This window comes from Exophiala spinifera (genome assembly GCF_000836115.1).
Source record: "Exophiala spinifera strain CBS 89968 unplaced genomic scaffold supercont1.2, whole genome shotgun sequence".
Lineage (NCBI taxonomy): Eukaryota > Fungi > Ascomycota > Eurotiomycetes > Chaetothyriales > Herpotrichiellaceae > Exophiala > Exophiala spinifera.
In genome coordinates this window covers 1,045,594-1,070,172 of record NW_015622514.1, presented here as the reverse complement: position 1 = coordinate 1,070,172, position 24,579 = coordinate 1,045,594, and the positions used below count along the sequence as shown (strand labels likewise).

Sequence of the window (24,579 nt, the reverse complement as noted above, 5' to 3'; positions counted from 1 at the left end):
TCACAAAAGCTCTGGTGCCAGGGAAGATCGTTCTGAGGTTTCGATAGCAATCGTTTTCTCTTTTCGGTAGCTTCCACACGTTTGGTAGGAAAGGAATTCCTTTTGTTATCTGATCTACGTCTGTGGTCAAGGACGGGTAACTGTCAACTGATTAACGCTGCGCGGGACCAGTAGAGACGCCGTTGTAGTTGACATTATACGAGTGGGCGGGGAACTGCAGACCCTCAACGGCCACGGACGGTGCAGGTCACTTCGTCTCTCAGCGCTCAGTTGAGGCTAGTGAGGCTTGTAAAACCTTCGGCCGGGCGAGCGTAGGACGCCCGAACTTCTTTTCTCTTCGACAGGCTCAGCCCACTAGTTAAGTGAGTTGGAGGCGTCCAATGAAGCACTCGAGCCGTCGGATGGCGAAAGTCGATCCGAGTAGCGATGCATTTGCGAGTTTCGCCCTTTTTCGGTCCTGCGAGCCTACCTACTGCTACTCGTAGGAGTGCAGTACTCGCTGTCCCGCAGGTACTTGTGCTCGTACTGGCGGCAGCCTGTAGGGTCCAAGATCGCCCTGAGAAGGTGAAACACTGTCTGCCACCGACGTTCAGCTTCTGGCCCGTGGCGCCTCGCGGCTGAACTGTCCAGCTTGCTCAGTATCAATGCCCGGCCTGTTGCACGCCAGTCGTTTGCTTTTTGGCTCTGCTGGCGTGCGAAGACGGATTGCTGGGCTGCACCTGAAGTCTTCGTGGGCTTGTGAAGTCACCATCACGACAACCAGTCCATCCCCATCTCTCAGGGCCTCGAAGCCTATTGCCCACCCCTACCATCGCTCAACAGCGTTACAAGGCCTAATGAGCCACAGCGGACCTTTGTGGCCCACCTTCTTCAGTCCTTCCAAGCGGATTCCAGCTAACAACCACAGCCCATTCCCTCTACGTGCTGACACTTGTGCCCTATCAGGCCAAACTTCACGTCTATCACGCGCCCGCAAACATGCCCCATGCAGCCTGTGAGCTACCAGATCTCATGTATCGCGACGACAATCAATCAAATTCCTCGGCTCTCAAGCGAACGCCAGGCCGCGCGGAATGACGAACATACAATAACCCTGCCCTGGCGCATTTGTACACGACAATTTTGTGACGCTCTGCCCTGAGGAACCCATGGCCGACACCGAGAATGCTGCCATGGCGGATTTGCCGGAGACGACCAAGTCAAGGGACAAAGTACACCACACAGTGACGGCATGTGTAAGGTGCAGACAGGTCGGTTTCCCTGCCAGATTCCTTTTGCTCGCATTCGGCGATTGACCTGATATAGAGGAAGACAAGGTGTGATGCGACGTTGCCCCGCTGCGAACCATGCGAACGAAGCAATGCCCACTGCGAGTACTATGATTCCTCGAAAAACCGGACAATCCCACGTACCTACATTACTTCTCTGCAGGACACTGTGCGACGGCTTCAAGAGGAACTCAAGGCGTTGGAGAAGGAGGAAGACTATGAACCCACGCATGAGACGATGGCGCGTTCTGCGGGACTCGTCAGCTTCAGCGAGAACGACGAAAGCCGCTTCCTAGGCCCTTCCAGTGGCATTGCAATTACTCGCTTCGTCATGGAATTTGCCAAACAGAACGCCGTCCGGCGAACGATCAAAGAGGTTGTGCCTCATCAGGCTGCGCAAGAAATCAAGAAGAAATTCGATGCGGAAAGCGATAAGCCTACATCAAAGGTCTATCCGCTGATCAGTTCAGTCGCTGCGCCAGATTTACCCACCCGTGATTTGATGGATCGTTTGGTTGAGATATACATGGTGAAAGCACAGTACATGCTTCCCCTCCTTCACGAACCATCCTTCCATCGAGACCTACAGGCCGTATACAATGGGTCTGACGATCCGACGCTCAATTTCCAAGTCCGTCTCGTCACCGCTATCAGCATGCAGAAACTTGACAAACAATACGCGGGTCTTGCCGATAGCTACTATCTTGCCGCCCTCCCATATCTGACAGGCGCTGTTCAAAAGAAAGATCTCTCGACCCTCCAATGTTTTGCTCTGATCGCCCAGTACTCACTTCTTACTCCCACGCGAACGGCAGCCTACTGGGTAGTAGGGATTGCGGCGAAACTGTGCCAGGAACTCGGATTGTGTGAGGAGGAAACAATCCACAAGCCACCGTCAGGTGCTCGGCCTAATGCTCTCGAGGTTGATATGCGGCGCAGACTTTTCTGGATCATCACGTCCATGGAGTACGGGCTCTCTCACAGCCTAGGGAGACCCAGCGCTTTTGGTGTGTCCATTGACAATATTAATGTGAACTTCTTCGAACTATGCGACGATCGATTCATCAGCGCCGATGGACTGCTCCCCGGGCATCATCCAATCATGAAAAAATGCATCTCGATTCATTTCTTCAAGATGAGGCTGCTGCAAGCCGAGATCAGGCGCACTCTGTACCTTTGTAAACGAGACAGCCCAACGCAAGACACCGACCCATGGTTTCACCAAATGTTGCAGAAGATTGACGACTGGGTTCGTGACTGTCCCCAAAACGACGAAGGATCTGGCTTAAGCGAAGCTTGGTAAGTGTTTACCATTACATCTTGTGCAAATCCATCTCTAATCCATACGCAGGTTCATCGGACGCAAGAACACCATGATAGTCTTTATGTATCGTCCATCGCCGCAGATTCCCAAGCCGTCGCTCGATGCCGCTCAGAAATGCTACGGCGCGGCCGTTTTCAACATCAAATTACAGAAGCGTCAGGTCGAAGCAAATCTTATAGACATCACCTGGATTTTCACCCAAGCGATCTTCATGGCTTTGAATACCGTTCTTTGGTGCTTGTCGTATCCTGCAATCCGGCAGCAGCATCCCCTTGACGAAGTCCTCCTGCATATCCAAGACGCCCTCAAAGCCATTGAGCTATGTGCAGACCGTTGGCCCGGCGTAAAGTCGGCCCAGCAACTGTATGAGAATCTTGTTTCTGGATGCTTAAAAGCCTACGATGCGGACAAAACCGCCGAATCCCCAGCGGCCTCTGACTACATAAGCTCCACGACACAAGACATCAGCTCATCGACTTCTCAATTTGCCAACAGTCCGGCCAGCACCACCAACACATCGCTTCTCGGTGCTCAATCACCCCAGTCTATTCACAGCGTTCATACTCAAGCAGCTGGACCAAATTCATTCAAGATGTCTGCAAGTAAATTTACCGACCATGTCCAGCAAGGGTATCAACCTCAGCCTGAAGCTGTCCCATCAGCATCTCAGCCCAACACGCTTGTAACGCAATACATGCCCTCCGCACTCCCTCGCCTCGATCTCCCAGCAATGCACTTCAGCCTGCCCGGATTTCAGCCGCACAATACGGCTAACTACATCCCTACAAGTTCTCCAGGCTCCAACCACTGGACATCCTCTCCTTTGATGCCTGGTATTATTCCTGGCCTCACTGGCTCTCCCAATATGAATTATGATGAACTACCTTATCTAGCACCGTTTGGCCAGGAATACTCCCGCTATATGCATCAAACGTATCCTTCTGGATATCAAATGCAATCACTTAGCGAACAGCAACAATTGGAATTGATGGCGTCACTCGAAAGGAGCCAGCTCCCAGATGTGTCGAATCTAGCCAGCGATGCAACTACCTTCTACAGCGCTCACCTGCCTTGAATCAGAGTGTACGTCCCAGGGTGACATAAATGACGGGAAGCCATAGACGTTGCCCTTGATCTACGCAGACATCCCTGCTTACGTATGCGAGGAATCAGTCACTACGACAATGGCAGGGTGCCTTATCTACACTCACAGCCGCTCCATGCACCGGAACATATGACATGGCTATATTTGCATCCGCCAGTGCGGGCAACCTCCACGCCGGGTATGGTCAACCCGGTGCGCCGCAGGAAACAAAAGTGCAGACTTTTGACTCCTCACCAAACCGTGCATTTCGACAAGAAATTGCAATTATGTCTCGTATCATGGTGTTTTCTGGTCTCCGACCGACTGCAACTACCTTGTCCAGACAGACATTAAACGTAAAACGGCGCATACGCTGCTGCGTGAAGAATCGGCATCAGGAGATCCGCCGTAACCACTCCACATGAGACCCTTGAAGACACAGCCACATTTTCCCTTTAGCCTTGTCACCGGTTTTCACATTGGACAGGAATGGTAGGTCAAGCCACACAACAGTTCAGCCTCCTCCAGGGATCATACGAACTACTGTACCTCGGTATAGAAGCGACCTCCCGCACCTGGATCGATGTCTTCCAAAACAGGCGTGCCGTGTTCATACTCGTAGAGAACAGCTTTGGATTATCATCAGCTCGTCAAACCACCGTTACAGAAATGACCGTGCCTACACCAATCAGTGGCTTTCCGGGTGTGAAACGTCGGTGATTGGCAATGGATTCACCGTACTTTTGTCATTCAGCCCTATTTATGGGGCAGCTGCAGGTCAGAATCGCGGTAGCCGATACGAAGGGGCAGTGCAGGCAACGGCCTCTATCCCGAAAGGACAACAGCACGAATGGGACCCTGGCCCATAACCGTCTTCTCTGCAGGTCTAGATGCCATGTGCAGACAGCAGCTCATCCCAGGAAGCAGTCAACTTCCTCCTAGTCTTTGGAATTGCGGAATGATCCTCGAGGCGCCGACTCTTCGGCTGCCATAACTTTCGGTCGATGGCTCAGAAAAGCCCTAGTCTCGGCTCACCATTCCTCAAGAAGCAATGTTGACGATCCAGGGCCGGCACGGCGTCAGCCTACTGCCCCATGGAAGCGGCTGCATGTTCATATACAATGACGCCTTCCTCATTACCAAGTCTCTTACGAACCATACAACATGCTTGGCCTGACTTCGCAGCCATAGTCTGCCCGCCAGTCATCCGTAACGTCGTGTCTTCCTTTCGCTATCATTCCTTCACAACGTTCATGGTGTTTTCCTGTCCGACCTGCATTCGATTCACACCGCTGGTCGGTCCAAGACCAGTTGTCTTGCATCTAGCCTCCTCCTGACCCTGCGACTGACCTTGAAGTCTCTTTGCGTTCTGAATCATACGTCAGTCACACCCATGGATGACATCCACTCTATGCCTCTCATCGTTAGTAGAAGGCATAATCAATTTCTACCACTCTCCGAATAGACTATGAGAAGGTTCGCCATGGAGCATGGAAACGATCGCAGTGATCTTGGCTTGCACTATACGCATTATCATCATAATACGAACAACGATCCATTCCGGACATCAGCAACGAATCTCGAAATCCCCCGGTTAAACGTATCCGGCCAGCCAACAGTTCCTCCCAACTCTCTTTCGGATGCGTTGCTTCAGCACGACGAGATCCACCGCCACCGTGACATTGTCTGCAAATATCTCCTGATACCAACAGACTTATGGGCTGCCTTGTTCCAATCCCCGAGCGTGTCCCCGGCTCAGACACTGCTCACTGATTACCTCATACACACCTATGGCGCTCTGCCCCATGGGCTATGGCACTGTCTCTTGAGCCTGAGAAATGACATTCACTTTGACCAGCTGCAAGACATCTTGGTGGAGAGGTTATCGGCTCTTCCCGCTTCACAAATACACTCAAGATCAGGATCTTCCGCGCCTCGGTTAGAAAGAGCCTCCCCGGAAATGTCGCTCAATATGGGACCCTTTCACCCGACCCCGGGGCACAGTCCTAACGACACCAGCCCGTGGCCGATCCTAGACCACACTGGCCAGGTACAACCAAGTACTCCCGTGCCACTCTCGATCGTGCGAAGTCGCAGTCGCACAAATTCTAGAAGCCCATACTCGAAAGACAATCGGAAAGGAAGAGCTCCGCCAGGCCAGAGTTTCTACTGCCCTGTGCTAGAATGCACACATTCGCCCTTCAGGAATGCAGGAAACTATCTTATTCACCTGGATCGTTTTCACCCTGATTATCCAAAGCACGAGCCGGCTTGTGCATTGAGATATGATCTGGCGCGTGGTGGAACTGAACCTGAAGAAACCATTCTTAGTACTAACTCTACCGTTGTTGACGACTTGTTCCACTTTTCTGCTGCTCCTGATGAAGGTCTGTCATTTGGACGCTTTCAAGAGACACTTCAGCGTCACAACCCATAAGCAGCATAACACTACCGAGATGCCGCCTATACATTACAGCTACTCGCACGAGACTTTCCACGATTTGATACGCAAATAACGCCGCGTCTGTTGGGCTGGTTTGATCCATCCTAGATCCGCACTGGAATTCTGGATCTGCCTGCAATCGATAATGAGACGTTGGAAGCATCTACGGGCAAACCCAAATGACTAATATGTGTATCTGAACGATCAATTCGGGGCTATATTCTATACTCTGGCTGGATCTAAGTCTCTCCTCCAAGCTATGAGGAACATGTGCTCATCTTAGGCTCCCTAGGCTGGTCTTAGGCGTCTTGAGTGGCAGCTTAAATAGGAAGAATCGATCGAGGGTGGCCGTGTATTTCGAATCCACACAGCACCCTAATTTCGCTCCATGCGATAGAATTTTGAGCTCGCGCGGGCTTTCTCACTCGCCTTGACTAGAGAGTGTCCATCCGAAATTTCGTTTGTCGGGCTCTGCAAGTACTGTAGTGGTACGGTCGAGCAGATAGCCTTACACGAGTAAAAGCGAAAATGTGGTTCCAGCTACCGAGCTGCTTTTCGTGTCCAACTATCCGTACGGCTCAAGAAACGGCCATCAAATGAGCTACGGTAGGCAGTCCTTCCTCTGAGGGCAATTCAATCTCTCCCTGAGTGGGCATATCCGGCGCTCCTGGTGAAAGGTCGGGCTGGCATGAATCCTCGTACTGCTGACATTCAGCAATCGATATGGAAAGACATTTCGGAAGACACGTTTCGCAACCATTTGGTGCTGCTTGAAGAACGAACGAATGCAGTCCCAGTAGATTCTCAACTATTTCCAGTCACTTTCCCTGCAGCCACACAGTCCGCCAAACACTATAACTTGTCAATCAACGATGAACAGAGACTTGCAGATGCCTTTGCTTTCTTGGCTGCTGTTCAGGAGGGCGCCCAAAGCGTTGCAGCAGTTTGTCTAGAAGAACACATTCTTGAGCATATGCTCACTATCCGATTTGCTGCCGTAGACACCATCAGCCCGGATCTACAACAAGATCTGCACACGGTCAGCGATCTCCTGATTACAACAGTCTGCCCTGAAGACAGAGACCTCTGGTTCAAAAAGCTGTTTCACTTTGTGGCAAGGCTTCATTTCAGGCGTATCTTGGGACGTCTTCGCTCCTCGAAATGGGAGAAGCCCAAGTATCTCTCTCGGACTCACAAAAAGTCCCTCTGGCAGGATTTCCCCAACCTCATTCACAGGGTCCAATTTGTTTACTCGAAGCGCGAAAATGTACTAAGAAATGAAGTCCAAAGTAATCTTCATACTCTGGCCGAGACTTATTCCAGGTTCGAAAGCGTGCCCGCAGAGTCGGTGGAAGAGTTCAACCTCCTTGTTCATTTGATTCATATCAGCTACGTTTTCTGCACGTCCAAAGCCGTTCAAGACTACGCTCGACGCATTTCCAATGCTGGGCAAACAAACCAAGTTCGTGCTGCAGTTAAGACTCTTCGACAGATCGAGAAGATTGCTGCCTATTATCGTGTGACGGATACACTCGTACGGGCCTCGGAGCGCTACCCTCAGTATTTTCGGCCAAAAGGGCTGCGCATGGAGTATTTGGCTCCCTACGGAAGTATTCCCACAAGCATTGGCTATGAAGCGTGGGCGAAAACGTGCCACATCCACGCCGAAGTACAGCTCGTCGTCTACTACGACCTGCACTCGTGTGAATCCTCCATGTCAGGTTATCCAAATGATAGACTCGCGCCTCGAGTTCTAGGCACAAGCAAATACCTATGCTACTTGTGCTATCTTTTCATCAAGTTCCACGGTCAGTTTCCAGCTGCTAGCACACATGGCAGGCTGTACGATCAGTGGACGATACCCGATCTTGCAGAATATGATCAAGAACAGCGTCAGAGGTACCGGCAGGTTATTACGAGCATGGACGAAGAGATTATGACGCACGCATCGAAGCCGCCTTGCTGGAGGCCAGAGCCCATGACGAGCAGAGAGAATTTGCTCGATGGTCCACTGGATGAATCGTCAATCGTACCCTCGAGCAACGTTTCCTGAGACAGTCAGAGCGTAGCCCCCACCTTATTGGTCATCGCTCAAAGAGCCATTCTACCGGTCAATCGCTTCATGACAGTTTGTCGAATTGATTACTCTGGTCCTCAAGTTGGCTGTGCAGTGCGGTGCAGAAACCAATCACTCAAGCGTGGTCACAGCGAATCCTACCTATTTCAGCATGGATTCGGAATTATCCTCACCTCTGAATCCGATTTCCCCGGCACAAAGCGCCAGCCGCCTGAACCTCGGCCACGATACCTCCCTCGGCTTTGGACAAAGCAATGCGGGGAGCCATCATCAGCAGTACTTACAATGTCTTGCCGAAGGAGATAACTAATCGAACGAACAGTACGGCGTACTTTACACTATATCTTCCTCATCGAGTCCAGTCCTGCGTTAGACATCATTTTGTCACTTGCAACACGGCTTATTCAAGCAGATAGCAGAGATCGCTACCGCAGAATGTCTTCCTTTAACAACGCATACGTGCTAGGCGTTGGTGTCACAAAGTTCATCAAACCAAGACAACTCAGAACATATCCCGAACTGGGCTTCGAGGCGGGAACAAAGGCTCTTCTCGACGCACACATCACTTACGACGATGTACAGGCTGGCGTAGCGTGCTACTGTTATGGAGACACGACTTCGGGCCAACGCATCTTCTATCAGTTCGGCATGACGAATATCCCTATCTACAACACCAACAACGCCTGCGCGACCGGCAGCACTGGTCTCCAACTCGCCAGGACCCTGGTCAAAGGTGGAATCGTTGATGTTGCCATGGTCATTGGCTTCGAAACGATGAAACCTGGTTCGATCAAAAGTGTCTGGGACGACCGTCCGAGCCCAATGGGCCTTGGCACCAAAATAATGGAGGACACCTACGGCAAACATAACAGTCCTAGGAATGCGCAGTTCTTTGCGAATGCCGGAAGAGAATACATGGAAAAGTACGCTCCTTTTCCCTTCCTCTCTCTGTGTGTACTCGCATGTCCCCTGGTGGCACGTTTCATGCCGACGAGGCTGTGCATACTATCTTCATCTCAAGAAATAGCCTTCAAAGTGATCAGTCCCTGATGGTGTAACTCTACAGATACGGCGCCGAAGCACGCGATTTCGCTGAAATAGGCCGGATCTCACACGAACACTCGTCTCGTAACCCCTACGCCCAATTCAACCAGGTCTATACTCTCGAGGAGATTGAGAAGTCGCCAATGATTCACTACCCGCTCACCAAACTGCAGTGTAGTCCTACATCTGATGGCGCCGGTGCAGCCGTTGTAAGTCACCCTTATCAACTACCGTCTTCCTCGTCGGCATTGTCATCTTCTACAACTAAAGATCCAACCACCCCCCCCTCCACCTCGTCCTTTCTCGAGCGCGTTTGTCCATCCAGAGACTAATATATCGTGTTCGTCATGAATTTAACTAACACCAACTACCAACCCCACAGATTGTGTCTCAACGATTCCTCGATTCTCGGCCCGAACTCAAATCCCACGCGATCTTGATGGCCGGGCAATCCCTCATGACCGACTCGCCCGCGCTCTACTCCCGCGGGGCGATGGACCTCGTGGGGTTCGACATGACCAAGCGGGCCGCGCAGGCGGCGCTTTCCGAGGCCGGGGTCAACCCGCGCGACGTCAGGGTGTGCGAGATGCACGACTGCTTCTCGGCCAACGAGCTCATCACGCTCGAGGGCTTGGGCTTCTGCGACCAGGGCCAGGCCCACAAGATGGTGCGCAACGGCGACATCACGTACGGCGGGCAGGTCGTCGTCAACCCGTCCGGCGGCCTGATCAGCAAAGGCCACCCGCTCGGCGCGACGGGTCTGGCCCAGTGCGCCGAGCTCACGTGGCAGCTGCGCGGCTGGGCCACCAACGGCCGCCTGGTCAAGGACATCGACGTCGCGCTGCAGCACAACCTCGGCCTCGGCGGCGCCGTCGTCATCACCGTGTACAAGCGCGCCGACGGGCGGAAGAACACCGACGTCAAGCTGAGCGACGCCGAGATCGCGAAGCTCTCCGGCCTCGGATACAACCCTGCCGTTGAGGCCCGGGGGGTCACGAGGGCGGAGGCCGACAAGGTCCGGAGCAAGACTGCAAAATGCGACTTCGCCCTCGGCGACACGGCCGACAAGTTGCAAGCGAGGTTGTGATTCGAGACCGGAGGGTTTGGTTTTGAATGTGTTGTTTCGTAACAGATAGCACCACTGGGAAGGTCACAGGAGAGAAGAAGAAGAAGAAGAAGTGCGACGCGGAAAGCGGCGTTTCTTGTTTGTTCTCTTAAATCTTCCTGGAAAAAAATATGATGACGCTATCGACATCGGTACCTATGCTCACTTATTATTTACCCAAGTTAACTTGGTTATACTTTTGTGATTACCAGTCTGTACAAAAGTTGTTGAACCCTTCAGGTCAAATTCGTATCCCTCTTGACAGCCAAAAAGGTCAAACTCCAAAGCTGTCTGATGTCGCTCTCGGTCCCTGAACTCAACACGCCCAGCGGCGTCGTCACGAATCCCGTGCCATTGCTATACGTCCAGCTCCAGACCTCGCCTTGCAACTGGGCCTCGTTGGCCTCGATGCTGTCCCAGAGCAAGTTGTACGCTCGTTTGACGGTTCCGTAGACACTTTTATCATTGCACCATGAGGGCACGGCGGACGACGGTGACGATGACGACGACGATCCGTTGCATCTACCCAACTGTCGCTCTAAGCCCTTGGCCATCATGGCGAGTTGAAACGACCAGACCACCGTGCCGTGATACGCGGCGTTTGTGAAGTTCGCGATCAGCACGTCGGAGCCAGACAGGGCGGGGTTGGCGACGACCATGCTCTGCGGCGTCATGAGGCCCGCCGGGAAGGGGCGGACGAGACTGTTCGCCGTGGCGTTGATGAAGCGCGTCTCTTGGGCTTGAGCGTCGGGCGTGGAAGGGGTCGCGTTGACGAAGAACAGACGGAACGCCGAGTCGCTGTGCAGCACGTCAACGGAAGATAGGCAGTTGTTCCCGTCGAGCGAGATTGCGTAGTTTGTGACGTTGCCCGACGAAGGCAGGGATGACGCGTTCGTGGGTCCGTCGTAGAAGGTCGACGTGTCGACAAAGTGTTGCAGTCTGGCGCGGGCGGCGGAGGCGGTCACGTTGCGCTCGAAGAAGCGGAGCGTTTGGTCCTCCCATACCTGAGCGCGGGTGTCTGCCAGTGTACGCCACGAGGTGACGTTGACACCAGTGGCACTGTCGTTTGGGAAGACCCCCGGCGTGCGCGCGAGTCGGCCTATGGCCCGCAGAGCCGCGGGGACGAGTGCCGTGTTGACGTCGAACGGGATGCGGCCGCCGCCGATGCCATAGGTCGAGTCGCGCCACTGTCCGACCACCTCGTCCGGCTTCAGGTGGATCAGATTTGCCCGGGTTTGGTTCCTGGCGAACGCGGCCGTCTGGTTCATGATCTTCTCGGCGTTGATCAGCGTCAGGTCGGCGTAGGTCAGGTTGCGGTTTTGGATGTCGACGGAGCCGGCACTACGTTGCAAAAGAGGAGAGATCCGTGACGGGCTGTTGTTGAAGTACTGGGCCATCAGCACGGGGAGGTAGTAGTCTGTGTCGATCATGGGATAGGTGAAGCCCGGAGCAGTGCTGGTGAGGTTATCTTGCAGGTTCAGGTACGTCGCGTAATCGCCAATGGTTTCTTCGTGGCAGACGGATCCGTCGGTGCGGTTGATGCGTTCCAGTACGGCACCGATAACCGCTTCTGTGGCCGAACCATTGCCCTGGCTCAAGACTGGCTCGAGGAGAAGTGCACTTATCATGCTATCTCTGCCAAAATAGGTCAAAAACCTCCAAGCACCAGCAAGCAGCTTCTCCGAGTACGAGAGGAAGGAAAGAGAAGTGGTTTGATCTGGCTGTTGTTGGATCAGCTGCTGCGACGCAGAATTGAGAACACGACTCGGTGCCAATTGAGTCAATTGCGGATAGTTGAAACTGGCCGAGAAGCTGTAGAGTCCCGCACCGAAACTGAGTGTCCTGTTCTGCTGGTGGATCGTGATGTTGGTGCCGGAATTTTGGTGTGGAACCAACGTGAAGGTAGATACGGTGACATTATCGAGCCAAAGTCGAGAAAGCGTTGCCCCTGTCCCGTTAGCCTTGGTGGCATTAACCGCGTCCTGAATGGTAGGACGAAGAAGGCTTGGACCTTCGGTGAAATCTCTAATTGTGCGAATACTGCCCAGTATAGGAATGGTCAGGGTCGCAGAGCTGTTAAATGAGATGATGCCTTCGACGCCGACATAAGGGTACTTGGTGCCCGCATTCTCTCTGTACACAGGTCCTAAGGGGCTTCCCAGTGTTGAGTTGACCAGTTCAATCCCCAGAGAGCCATTGCGACCATTTTGAGGTTGGAAAAACATACATATCCCGCTGTTGCCAGCTGGCCATGCCACGATGAGCCTAGGTCCGATGATTGATAGATTCGAGTCCGGTAGGGGGCTAGTCACCACCACCTGGGAGTCGCTATGGCAGTCCGAGTAGAAGTAATTGTCGTAAGGCGGGTCACTCAGATGCTGAGTCACAGCGCGACATGAGCCTGAGCTTTGAGCCAAGGCATCGTGAAGCCAGAAGGCAAATACCGCAAGGAGAATGGTGAGCATGACGGCGAGAGGTCTGTCCTGGAGAAGAGTTTGCAACATCTACGATAAAGAGACTCACCTGGAGGAAGTCAACGCATTAATACGTCGTCAAAGCATGGCACCCGTGGTTAGTCGTGGTCATCAGTGTCTGGGGACAAGGAGACTGGCTCTTTCAACCGGAGAGATGGATCGACATGACATCAATGCCGATCGAAGCTCGACTGTAACGTGGAGGAGGCGATGTCTACGTCGACTTGCCGAGAGGAGAATCACTAGGCGAGAATAAAAAGTCTTTCGAGCTCGAAATCTGGAGTCAAAGCTTGAGTTGCGGGGAAAGGTGGTGTCATGTCAGCCTCTTGTGTGCCACCGTATATTACTGTGAAGCGTAGGGGTCCTTTCATACCCTTCCTGCTTCAGGAGTTTCGTTCTCCGTCAGCTAGTTAGTTTGCTACCCAGTAGAATCATGTTGTACAGAATCACGTAAATATACAACATTCAACTTGATCGCGCAAGGCCCTCTGTTAGAAGTTATACTGCTGAGGCTTCCTCGATGTCAACGAAACTAGCCACGGCCTGCGGCCACATGTTCGAGCCGTAACCGTTTCTACTCTTGATGTCGGACGTTGCAAAAGCGTCAAACAAGGCTGACATTGACCTGGAACTCTGTCTCGCACGGTTGTAACTTTCCGGAAAATGCAGGTGTCCAGCATTGTTGTAACTCATGGCCGCGATCTCGGCCCGGAACTTCATCTCGACGCACCCGTTCCAGAGGCATCGAAGAGAATCATCTTCCAAAACGCCAGCGATCGCGGCGAGGAAAAGCAATCCCCCTTCGATCAAGGCGTCATCTGACTCCATTTGACTGCTGATGGGTAGTTCCCAGATGGCTAATTTATTGGTGAGCAAGATGATCATGGACGTCAAGTAGACACATGTTATTTGTCTAGGGGGTCATTGTGTCAGTTATGTTCACTGGTCAAGATCGCAGGGGTCGTTCTTGTTGTTCTTTTCGGCCGCCAAAGGAAATCAAATCATGTCAAAGATCCAAATATAGAATATGGCTATACATACCCTAGAAGCGCCATGTCTCTCTCATCTACGACCTTGAACAATCTCATGCACTCTCGTGCTGTTTCGACGTCTTCCAGCCAAGTCGATGGTAAGAGATCCCCTTGTGCAGAACTTTCGATGATTCGGGACTGTCGGCCAGAGTATTTGTCGCTGTAATTTATGATGCGTAGGATCCATTCGGAGTCGTGTGCATAAATGCCATGCGCAAGGTAGAATAAGTGGTAGTATATGAAATGCAGATGGACCAGGAACCGGACATTGCTACCGAACTCTGTTTCAGATAGCATGTCGGGCCGAAACTGGACGGGAATCGAATCCTTCCACTCACGAACCGTGGCATCCAAGTCAGCCAGTGCCGCTTGCCGTTCGTCCGGTGAGAACCGTTCGGCCCGGACAGAATACAGGGTGTGATACACCTGAGCCTGAATGCGGGCGAGATCAACACGACACAGAAGTAGATTGAGCCAAGTGATGCCGTCGCCGGCAAACACGATGCTTACTCTGTCGTTGATGTCGTTGAATGCTGGAAGAGCGACGTCCATGTCGTCGTCTTGTTGAAGGTACGGGTCTCTCAGACGAACATTCATCCCTCTCTCGAGAAAATACATGATCCAGAAGACTCGGTCCCTTTCCAACGCCGTACTTTCATCCAAGCCCCGGTTTCCCGATCTCGTATGAAGCCTGAGCCGGTGACTCAGCTTGAAAGCTATGGCGATCAAGGTTGAGGCTGGTCGAGGGTTCGGTCCTGCATTGAACAGCATGACCAGCCCCAGGATGGCTTGAATACCGATAAGATCCTGGTCCCTTGTCACCAAGTTGCACAAGACCGACTGAGCATTTTTAACGCATCTATGCATGAACTCATAGTCATCGGCAGACTTCTTGATAGGATCGTGCCAGATCGACAAAGCCAGGACCACATTAATAGCGGCATAGGTCGCCGGTATCGTCTCAGACGGGGTATCGTACCACCTGAGGAGTCCTCGAATGAACCGTCCCTCGTGGAAGAGCGGGATCATGTTGTTGAAATGGGCGAAATATTGTTCCACCAGTGGAAGGACGATCTGAAGATTTGGCATCGACATCGCTCGATTTGGCGAGAGAAAAGATTGCTGGCAGATTTCCGTACTCGAGTCGTCCATTCTCGAGCCTTCCGAATGAGAATCCGTTCTTCTAATGACCACCAAGTCATTGCTCGCTACGTCCGAAGACCGTCGATCACCAGCCTGGAGCCTTGTTTCAAGTTGAACCAACCGGTCTTCCAGACGCTGAAAGTCTTCTGATGACCTTGAACAACATCAGACGGGATTGGTTACATTGCATGCTAGTACAGTAGCGCAAAGATTTGAATATGATCATCGCGATAGAGTAGACATTGTAGGAAAGTCTCACCTCGCTTGGGCCATGTGCCGTTTCTTGGACCGTTGTAAATGTGGAGTGTAGGTGCATTTTGCCTTGTACAAGATACAGTGAGAGCACTCAGGCTCTCCTGCATCACATTTTATTTTCCTCAAGTGACATACATCACAAGCCTCAGATGAAAGTCAGGCATTGTAGATCCTCCAGCCCAGCAAGACTGAATGACTCACCTTTCTTCTACCAATACCGCGACGACGGACGGCTGGCTCCATAGTAAAGCATGCCGGTTGCGGATGAGGGAGTTGTTGAAGTGTAAGGAGCGAACCATCAAATGTACAAACAACGAATCTGAACAACGACTACATGCATCAGGAAGTGCGTATGAATTGCGAGTAGGAGTTCGTAACTCCGGCCTCTTCCCACTAGCCTTCGGAGGTCTTGGTCCGCGGATTTCAAGCTGACAAATGCAGCCATCAGGCCCTTCGACCTCATCAATCTGCTACATCGCGACGCCTTCCAGCTTCCAGTCCAGCAGCTTGGTGGTCTTGATTTCTTCCGCCTTCTCCAACAATTCATGGACATCCCAGTTTGCCCATACGAATTTGCTCTTCAGGAACTTGGCCTCGGGGGACGCTAGCCAAACAGCGAACTGTCCGGGAAGCTCAGCTAAAATGACATCGTTAATTCACATGATTCTTCAATACGTCTCAGTGGCAGAAACTTACCGACGTCAGTCGCCTCTTTCTGGTAGCCGTTGAGCTCTGTAGGAACCCATCCTGGCTGCAGATTCACCACATGTATTTGTGGGTTCTCCCAGGCGAAAGAATCGACCAACTTCAGGTTTGCTGCTTTGGTTATCGTGTAGCCTCCTGCTCCCTTGACAGGTCTGAAGTGCGCCATTGCTGTCGAGACGTTGATCACAATCGGGTCAGCCCCAGCCAATGGGACAAACGCTTGCAGAATGTTCAACGTGGTCAGGACATTCAGTTCAAAGCCTCGCATAAGCAGGGCTGGATCGTAGTCCAGCAACACGCCAGTCGTGGGAAGGTAGCCGGCGTTTGAGACGAGAATATCAATCTTGCCAAACTGATCGGTAATCGACTTCAATGCAGCGTCGACCTGGCTCCTGTCGGAAAGGTCGGCTTTCCCGAAAATGACTTTCGTGTCTTTGGTCGCTTCTTTTGATATCACCTCCGCGCCCTCTTTCAGTTTGTCAATCCGTCTCCCAAGGATAGCAACCGATTTTGCCCCTGCTTGTGCATAAGCTACGGCAATGCCTAGGCCAATGCCCGTTCCACCACCAGTGACAATGACATTTTTCCCTTTGGCTGAAAGTTCGGGTCGGGTTGGAGAGATAGCAGGATATGGGTGGGTGTGGAACTTTTTTGTTAGCGATTTGAACTCTGGAAGATCGGCCATTTTCTCAGGGACCTCGTGAGGAAGCTAGGGGTGTTGGTAACATGCAAGGGAGAATAAGTGGTTTAGGAGATTCAAGTTGTAGGATGTTGATCTATCAATGAGCCGCGCGTGATGCATTATATATTCTTTGTCTGTTGTTGAGCCGGATTAAACGAAGGCCGCGGAGCTGGCATCACCACCAGCCATCGACTCTTCCAATGATCACACTTGCCGCAAATTTTTGGCATGCTGAAAAATCATCTTTGGCCGCGGACTTTCAAGACCCGGCGGGATTATGACGATTGACCAGGCCCCAAGGAGTCGAATCAAGCACATGAGAGTACGTAGTTGGCTAAGAAACGCCAGTGCAACGGATATGCTATAGATATTAGCCACTATCGATGAATGGTCTGCAGGGTAGGCAGCAAACGCATTGCTCCTATGCGTTGCCCGTAAGTCCAGAAAAGCACAGCCAACCCCGTCAACGGCGCTGCAATCAACCAATATATCCAGAACTTGTCAGACACTAACCACTCCTGTTCGCCTGAATCCTCATTGAGCTGCAATGAGAAGAAACTCATGCTGAAGATCGTCTAGAACCCGCTCAAGGTTAGCTCCTGCATAAGCAATCTCAGTGAAAATCACTTGCCGAAACAAAAGTTGCTGGAAGGAAAGCAAGAGTGATCAAAGAGATGGTCTTCATTGAAGAGCTATCGCTTTGCACAACAAGATTGAATCCCTGACAACCGTCAGTGACGCAGATGTGCGGATAGGAGACACACCAGATTTATCTCATTCGTAAGTCGCGCTTTCAGCGCATCCGATCGTCGTTGGAGGTTCCGCAACGACCTCAACGAAACCGCGATTTGGATATCGTTGTGAGGACACCTGAGCAGCTGAATAGCGCCGCTGTTGGTGCTAGGAGATGAGCAACCTCCTCTTCGTGCATCGATGAGTTCTGTAACATTGTCACAAGCGACACCGAGTACCTCGCAACTATGAATAATGTGTCTTGCAAGATCATGAAGCTTGGGAAAATCGCGATATGCCCCGGTAATATCTCGATCCTGAAGCGAGGCCATCAGTCATGTAGAAGGACAACAGACAGGCCCGTAGGAAGCTTTACCTTCTCAAGCTTTCGAACATGGTCCCGGATCGTCCAAACAGCATGATCATACATTTTGACTACCTCTGCCAGTATCATATCTTGGAGCAAAGGTGCTGCATCCTCGGTAGTGTCGCACTTTCCCGAACTCATCATATCGACGAGGTTATCGCGAAAGATTTCTGGTGTGTTTAGGCAGAAAGCGACTATACCGCGATTTAACTGCGCATAAACATGGAAAATCATCTCGTACCATTCATACTTGTTCCACACGCTCTGTTTCTTTGGGAAAGCTTGAACTGGATCCACCTGTATGATGTTGAACTTGAACCACGATGCTTTTGAGCCAGCGAATCAGCATGCGTAATGTCAGAGACAGAGGGGGAAGCCCTGCTCACTGTTTATCACTGTACTTCCGTCGCTATGCATGAATTGCGCACTGTTTGCATAGCCGTTGGAGCGATAGTAGGAAGGATGCCACAGCATCGATGGATAGGCCCATTGTTCAGCAAAGATGCCCTTTATGGTATCAAGATTCCCGTTGATGTCGAAATCGCCGAATCTTGGGCAGGATTAGCATTGCCTCCGCTCATGGCAATGAGCTTTTTGCAGTACACTATCTGGATTCCTGGTTTTGGAGCCGTCTTCCAATTGTCAGCTATGCTCAACACACGATAACAGTGCCGGACCTGTAGGAACTTCTCTGCTGCAACTCGCTCGTGACTCACAGGGGAAGTTCTGTCTGCTGGACGTTGTTAGTTAGACCGGAGAGTTTGAGGCTGGCGAGTCATAACCTTTGTGATGAACATCGAACTCGACCAAACTCTGCATATCTGGAAAACTGCGTGTCTGAGGAGGTGAAGGCTAGCAGGGGAATTACCTGGAATAACGAGCTCACTAGAATTAAAGCATTGCAAACATGAGTCTGCTTCTGCCTTTTGGCGATGGTCGCCGGTTTCGTTTGACTCGGTTCGCGAAACAGTGTGGCTGATTTAGAGCCGCAGTCGCACTACATTAGTTACTGTAAATATCCATCCTTACACTCCAATCACCTTCGAGAAGAGGGACTCATGAAATTGCAGCTTTGTATGGGCAGCATTGTTTAGGGGGAAAGGTGTTGGGTGAGGGCCCTTGATTTCCTGGTTGGACAAATGCAGTCGTTAAACGCCGAGTGATTGTGGGCGCAACCTCACTTTTCGTGCGCTGCATCTTCTGCTACAATCACTACAACAAACGGCCCGTCCATCACAGCGGCATCCTCTCTTTTCCACCTAGCGATGAACTTGCTCCCAGCGAGCAGCTTTACAATCTGAATCGACAAAGGACAGTGTGCTAAAGTATGCTGAAGTAATGAGAAGAGGAAGGCGCTTCGCACACCTCAAGGGCTCTCGCTCGACGCTGAAGCCTGGGCGAGCGCCGCAAGAGAGTGGAAAAAAATACTCCTTACAGGAAGTGCCTTCACAAGGACAGCCACTTCTTCAAGAACGCAACCTCCCTCGGATGCAGGATATCTCTGGCCTTCCCCATCAATTCGTAATGATCCGCATCGACAATGGCATACTCTTTGGGCTCAGTCAACTTTTGGTACTGCTTCATCACCATGTCAGGGGGGCTATTCGTGTCTCTAGCCGCCACACCAAAGAAGACGGGAGTTGGACTCATCTTTCCCAGATGCGCCATCGGAGTCGCATACGTCGATAGATCGTCGAGACTAAGATTTTGCTGGTCAGCACAGTTCACAAAAAGCCACCCACAACCCCAGGGTCTTCAGCAACGATTGCTCCAAGACAACCCTTGAGAAGCAGCATAGACGGAGACAACGATGACAGAACACACAACACACCTTCTCAATGTAAGCTCATTCCTCCACCCTCTTTCTTCATCCTTCCCAATCCACTCTCGAAAGAATGCTGTGCTTTCCGGACTCGGTAACAAGCACTGGCCACCCTCGATGCTCACAACAGGCACCTTGATCGGCTCTCCACCCTTGACCCTCGCTATCCTGTCCATCTCAAAGAGGCCTTGCATGGCATTGAGGGCGTGAGGAGGCGCAAGTCTCTTACAGATCTCGTCCCCGCTCATCCCCGGCCCTATCGCAACCACAGCCTTCACCCGTCTATCGACACCGGCGACGTAGACTGAGTACATCGCACCAAGCGAGTACCCCCAGACCACGATCTTCGCCTTGTCCACGTCGTCCCGCATCTGCAAATAGGTAATGGCGTCTCGGATATCGTTCGCCTGAAGCCAGGTATTGATCTCCTGCCGCGGCATGTGAGGCGCTGTATCACTCGCCCCGAACCCACGGTAGTCGTATACAAGACACGCGATGTTCATATCGGAGACGTACTTTGCCGCGACGTCGCCGAGGCCCATTTCTTTGACGCAACTAACACCGTGGCTCAGAATCACACAAGGCAGTTCTGTTCCCGGCGCGACTTTGGACGGTGTGAAAAACCACCCTCGCAGCGTGACGTTGTCGGATGTCTTGAACTCGACGTCGGTACGAGACATCTTGAGCAGGCCAGGAAATGACGGTGATGTTTGAGTTGCGCGTACGGCAAATTGTTATAGTTGATCGAGCTCGATATCTGCAAAGTATCCAATGGCAGTGGCAAATGCAAGTTTTAGTGTGCCGTGCGATACAACGTGATATGACACAAGTATATATACCTCTATAAGTAGGTAAGGCACCCAGGTATCATTCGAACAGAAGGCAGCTCCTAGCGGAGATTCTATTCTTCGAAAACGCTCTACGTTACCACTACGACGTACAATGGATAGACAGTACGAGGACGAGTAGTCCGTAGCTACCCGCCTGTACCTGCCCAGTATCTACCTGACCAGGCTGACCCGACACGACCTGGTCTGTCTTACTCCTCTAATGTAGGTACGGAGGTAGTAACGCATGCAGTGAACCAGGGAGATTACCTACCTACCTACCTACCTGTCTACCCAGTTTCACATATCCGTGTAGCCGCGGGTAACCGTAGCTCTCACTTTTCATCGTTTCTGATCAGCCGGGTACAGAGAAGTAAGCCAGATAGACCCTAGGTGCCTGAGGGCAAAGCAAAAACAAAAAACTTATCATTTCCGATTACAGAAGTACGATCTAATTGAGGGTTAGCCTCCCGGAACCCCTAGCAGACGTTTGTACTCGTAGATCTTACACATACGGAGTGCGATACTGGCACACTTCTTCGCCCCCTCGGTCCCGCCCCCCCCCTCTCCTTTTCACCGCCCTGGCTTAAGGCTAGATCCAGCTTATACGACGGAGTTAGGTATGTCCATCCCATCCTCAACCTAGGTAACCTGAGAAAACTGTGCAGAGTAAAAACAGGGCAAGTGAAGAAAGACTCGGAAGGAGGAGAAGGAATGACCACCGTGAACAGACACCCCAAGCAAGTCATTTGTCAGTCAGTCATCCCCTCCCCTGACCGGTGACCTCGTTTCACCATTCCTCTACGGACGACTATGTATCTTTGTCAAAAGGTTCGCCTCGCCATAAAGGGGAACTGGCTGAGTCAGATGAGTTAGTGTGAACTGGGCACCAAAAGGACTAATGAGACTAAAAGTCAAAGGGGTGATGACTTCGTCGAGGTCTGGGAGACCACCAGGAAAAAGCGCACATAGTCCCGCACCCACACTAAGTAAAGAACCCTTCAGGTGACGGGTCAGCTACGTGGAAAAGACACTACAGTTCGGTTGACGTGTTTACACCGACCAGACAGGTATTCAGATCGAGAAGCATATAAAATCAGCTTACACAGGAGCTTCAAGCATCGAGCGAGCATCGGACATCGTATCACTAGTCCTCGAATGAAAACATAATCGTTTGTCTGTTATTGCCTATCCACACGCAAGCCTTTTTGAGCGATCCTTCGCTCTCATTGACAATCTGCCCAGTAGATGTTCCCAAACACAAACCTCGGGCCTCCACACACCAGACGTGCGCACACTTCTGTTTGCAGGACCTCCGAGTTACCATCCACTCCATTCTTGCGGTCCCGTCAGGAGAGATTTTCGCTCAAAATAAACCTCGCAAGACAAGGACTGAAGGACATTACCCATTGCATATTAAGCTAGTCTAAGTAAAGAACAAGAGACGCCAAATCCAATACTTCACAGGAAGAAAACTGCTGCGAGCAAGGCACCGAGACCAGTCATGGGTGTGCTGGGTCCGAATGTCACACCGGCGTTTTTGCTGGAGCTGCTGGTCGAAGTAGACGAAGCACCGCCGGACGTAGCAGATGGGTTGGTATCTGGGTGAGCCTTGTTGGTGATGCAAGTGTTGACACCTTTGATGACACCAGCAGAATGAGCCTGGTTGAAAAGGTCGCAAATGGTGGTGTTGGTGGAAGTAGTCTGTACGTTGGAACCACCGCGGACATCAGTGAGGGATGGCATGCTGACACTGCGGCATTGTTAGATTGCGAGGATTGATCGTCAGAGGGCAGGAAAGAACTCACCTGTTGAATGCACCAGCAAAGTCAAGGGCACCAACGATGGTCTTGAGCTTAGGGAAGCCGCTGATGGCCTTGAGGGCTGTGTTGTTGGCAATCAAGAAACCTCCACCGATCACGGTCAACGACGGGAAAGAAAGGTTGGACAATTCTGGGCTGTCAACGAAAGCCAGGGTGCCACCAGTCTGGGTCAAGTTGGGGGCAGAGAAGGTTTCGAAAGAGTCGGAGTAGAAGCCCATAGAGCCACCAACAATGCTCAAAGATGGCATCGAAACCTTGCTGACGTTTCGGAAGGTCAAGTTGGCAGCATCTTCGAGGTTAGGGAAGCTGATCTCGAGATCACGGCCGTTGGCGGAGAAGGACAGCGATGTGGTCACGTTCTTCAGGTCGTTAACATTCACGGTGGTGAGGTACGGGTTGTTGTTGATATCCAGGGCCGAAACAGCGGTCAGTTCGATGCCGTTAATGTTGTTAAGCTGAGTGTTGGAAATGTAGACTTGGTTGGCTTGTTGAACACCCTGGGCAAAGTTCAAGCTCTGAAGAGCAGGAAGACCAACCCAGTTGATCTTGTTCACGGCTTCGAGGGAATCAAACTGCAGGGTCGACAAAATGGTGAGGCCGGTCAAACTGAAGGTACCAGTAATGGTGTTGAGCTGGTCCGAGGTGATAGCCGTCAACTGAGTGGCATTGTTGCAGGTGAGGTCGCCCTTGATCTGTTGTACTCCGTTGATCGCAATTTGTCCAGAGGCAGTCGAGTCAATGATGACATCTCCATTGTATGTTCTGCAGTCAGCAATCTGCTCAGCGTCGGTACTGCTGGCAATAGTGATCGATGGTCCATCGCAGACATCGTTTTGCGCTATACCCAACAGGTTAGCCAGTCTCTTTCTCGTAAATTGAATCATTCCTTCTCTTGCGCGTGGGTTGCCGACGCCGCCTTTGGATGCCGTGGTACGTACCGAGGACACTGCTCGCAATAGCGAGTGTGGGAAGGATGAATTTTGTGAAGGCCATTGTGGATCTATGAATCAGCGAGGAAGCTGGTATCAAGGTCAGCCAAGGGATTCCAGGATGCAAAGCAGATCGAGGAGTGGGTAGAGTTAGAGAAATTGAAGGTGGTGGTTTGGGAGGGTGGTTACGCGGCCCCTCGTCGAGGCAATACTGAGGTGTAGATGAATTTCGACAGAGAAAACTGACCTGAAATGCAATATTAAAGGAGATAGTAGCTGAAAGTCGCGATACAGCTGGCTTGAAGGCAAGTCGTAAGAACTTTTGGGGGGATTAATCGGTTGGATTGAGGATGAGCTCGCAACGGACAAACAAAAGCTTCAGCGAAGGAGAAGCTGGGGTTGGTGTTGCTTGAATGGTGTTAAGACAGGCAAGGCCAACGGCAGGCACGAGGTTCTTATTGCGAACTACGTGTGGCTGGCTCTGACGAAGAAATAAAGGAACAAACAGCAGCAACGATGGACTGACTGGTGAGGATGAAGTGCACGGGAAAGATTTGAGAGAGAAGGGGATGGCAGGAAAATAGACGGGGACTGCGGACGGGGAGGTGAAGGACGAGATGCACCGGGCCCGGGCAGCTGATTGGGTGCAAAGGGCAGCGGCAGGTGTGTCGACAGACAATCCCGCCTGTCGCTCTATCAGCTCGGACGCTCCCTGAGCCCACCAAACAGCAGCAAGGAACCAGCAAGGGGATCACCAGCAGTTGCAGGCTTGTCGCAGTGGTGGAGATGGATGGTGCAGGCTACTGAGGCTAGTAAAAAGGGATGGCTGTATCGTTACCGTATGGCCCTCGGCCTGCGTGTCCCTACACGTCTCTACCCAGTACCCGGCATCCCACTCCACCCACAAACATGCGATCCAGCTGCAAGCTTTCGCCTCAGCCACGGGTCGGAGTCTCGCTCCTCTCAGGTACTCGCATCTGAGACATGGTGACAGCTGCGATGCACTCGCCACCACGGCACAGACTGGCATCCTACAAAGTATGTGTGTCGAATCCAGCATTCTGCCATCCCCGCCATACCAGGTCGAGATTGTACTGTACAGGACTGCAGGACACCCTCCGTACAAGTGCGAGCATGTACAGTACGATCTGGCTTGAGGAGGCTATTTCGCTTGGTCAATTCTTGTATCCGCTTGAATTGCGATGGCGACAAAGCTATGTTGGAGGTCGCTGTCTAGATCCACCACTAACCAGGGACTTAGATAAACAACTGGAGCTGGCTGTTAACGAGGTTTGTTTTTCCTATTAACCGTGCAGTTCCGGTGGCCTTCTGTGCTGTTATCGTGCTTAAGCGAAATAGTGCCTCACATTAATATTTTTAATTTATCACTCCGAAATAGCATCGAGGACGGAGCGATATTCCGGACAGTGTGTGCACGACTCTA

General features: G+C 51.8%; 8 protein-coding genes across 8 annotated transcripts; 4 read left to right on the top strand and 4 right to left on the bottom strand.

Annotated features, from left to right (window-relative positions):
* Positions 1-1,148: 1,148 nt before the first annotated feature.
* Positions 1,149-3,667, top strand: PV08_02665 (uncharacterized protein; the record flags this gene model as incomplete). The annotated part of the gene is made up of 3 exons (XM_016377023.1): positions 1,149-1,235; positions 1,306-2,567; positions 2,620-3,667. The coding sequence occupies 3 exons, from the start codon at positions 1,149-1,151 to the stop codon at positions 3,665-3,667; spliced, it is 2,397 nt and encodes a 798-aa protein (XP_016238593.1).
* Positions 3,668-5,159: 1,492 nt separating this feature from the next.
* Positions 5,160-6,113, top strand: PV08_02664 (uncharacterized protein; the record flags this gene model as incomplete). The annotated part of the gene is made up of 1 exon (XM_016377022.1): positions 5,160-6,113. One exon carries the CDS (start codon positions 5,160-5,162, stop codon positions 6,111-6,113), a length of 954 nt encoding a protein of 317 aa, XP_016238592.1.
* A 694-nt stretch (positions 6,114-6,807) lies between these two features.
* Positions 6,808-8,172, top strand: PV08_02663 (uncharacterized protein; the record flags this gene model as incomplete). The annotated part of the gene is made up of 1 exon (XM_016377021.1): positions 6,808-8,172. The coding sequence occupies one exon, from the start codon at positions 6,808-6,810 to the stop codon at positions 8,170-8,172; it is 1,365 nt and encodes a 454-aa protein (XP_016238591.1).
* A 459-nt stretch (positions 8,173-8,631) lies between these two features.
* PV08_02662 (uncharacterized protein) lies at positions 8,632-10,327 on the top strand (the record flags this gene model as incomplete). Its single annotated transcript, XM_016377020.1, has 3 exons — positions 8,632-9,119; positions 9,263-9,449; positions 9,623-10,327. 3 exons carry the CDS (start codon positions 8,632-8,634, stop codon positions 10,325-10,327), a joined length of 1,380 nt encoding a protein of 459 aa, XP_016238590.1.
* A 254-nt stretch (positions 10,328-10,581) lies between these two features.
* On the bottom strand, positions 10,582-12,810 carry PV08_02661 (uncharacterized protein; the record flags this gene model as incomplete). The annotated part of the gene is made up of 1 exon (XM_016377019.1): positions 10,582-12,810. The coding sequence occupies one exon, from the start codon at positions 12,808-12,810 to the stop codon at positions 10,582-10,584; it is 2,229 nt and encodes a 742-aa protein (XP_016238589.1).
* Positions 12,811-13,317: 507 nt separating this feature from the next.
* PV08_02660 (uncharacterized protein) lies at positions 13,318-16,638 on the bottom strand (the record flags this gene model as incomplete). Its single annotated transcript, XM_016377018.1, has 4 exons — positions 13,318-13,732; positions 13,861-15,147; positions 15,723-15,885; positions 15,945-16,638. 4 exons carry the CDS (start codon positions 16,636-16,638, stop codon positions 13,318-13,320), a joined length of 2,559 nt encoding a protein of 852 aa, XP_016238588.1.
* Positions 16,639-17,248: 610 nt separating this feature from the next.
* PV08_02659 (uncharacterized protein) lies at positions 17,249-20,236 on the bottom strand (the record flags this gene model as incomplete). The annotated part of the gene is made up of 6 exons (XM_016377017.1): positions 17,249-17,356; positions 17,400-17,684; positions 17,744-18,060; positions 18,121-18,284; positions 19,185-19,433; positions 19,566-20,236. The coding sequence occupies 6 exons, from the start codon at positions 20,234-20,236 to the stop codon at positions 17,249-17,251; spliced, it is 1,794 nt and encodes a 597-aa protein (XP_016238587.1).
* Positions 20,237-21,844: 1,608 nt separating this feature from the next.
* PV08_02658 (uncharacterized protein) lies at positions 21,845-23,199 on the bottom strand (the record flags this gene model as incomplete). The annotated part of the gene is made up of 3 exons (XM_016377016.1): positions 21,845-22,136; positions 22,192-23,044; positions 23,145-23,199. 3 exons carry the CDS (start codon positions 23,197-23,199, stop codon positions 21,845-21,847), a joined length of 1,200 nt encoding a protein of 399 aa, XP_016238586.1.
* Between the last annotated feature and the right edge of the window lie 1,380 nt (positions 23,200-24,579).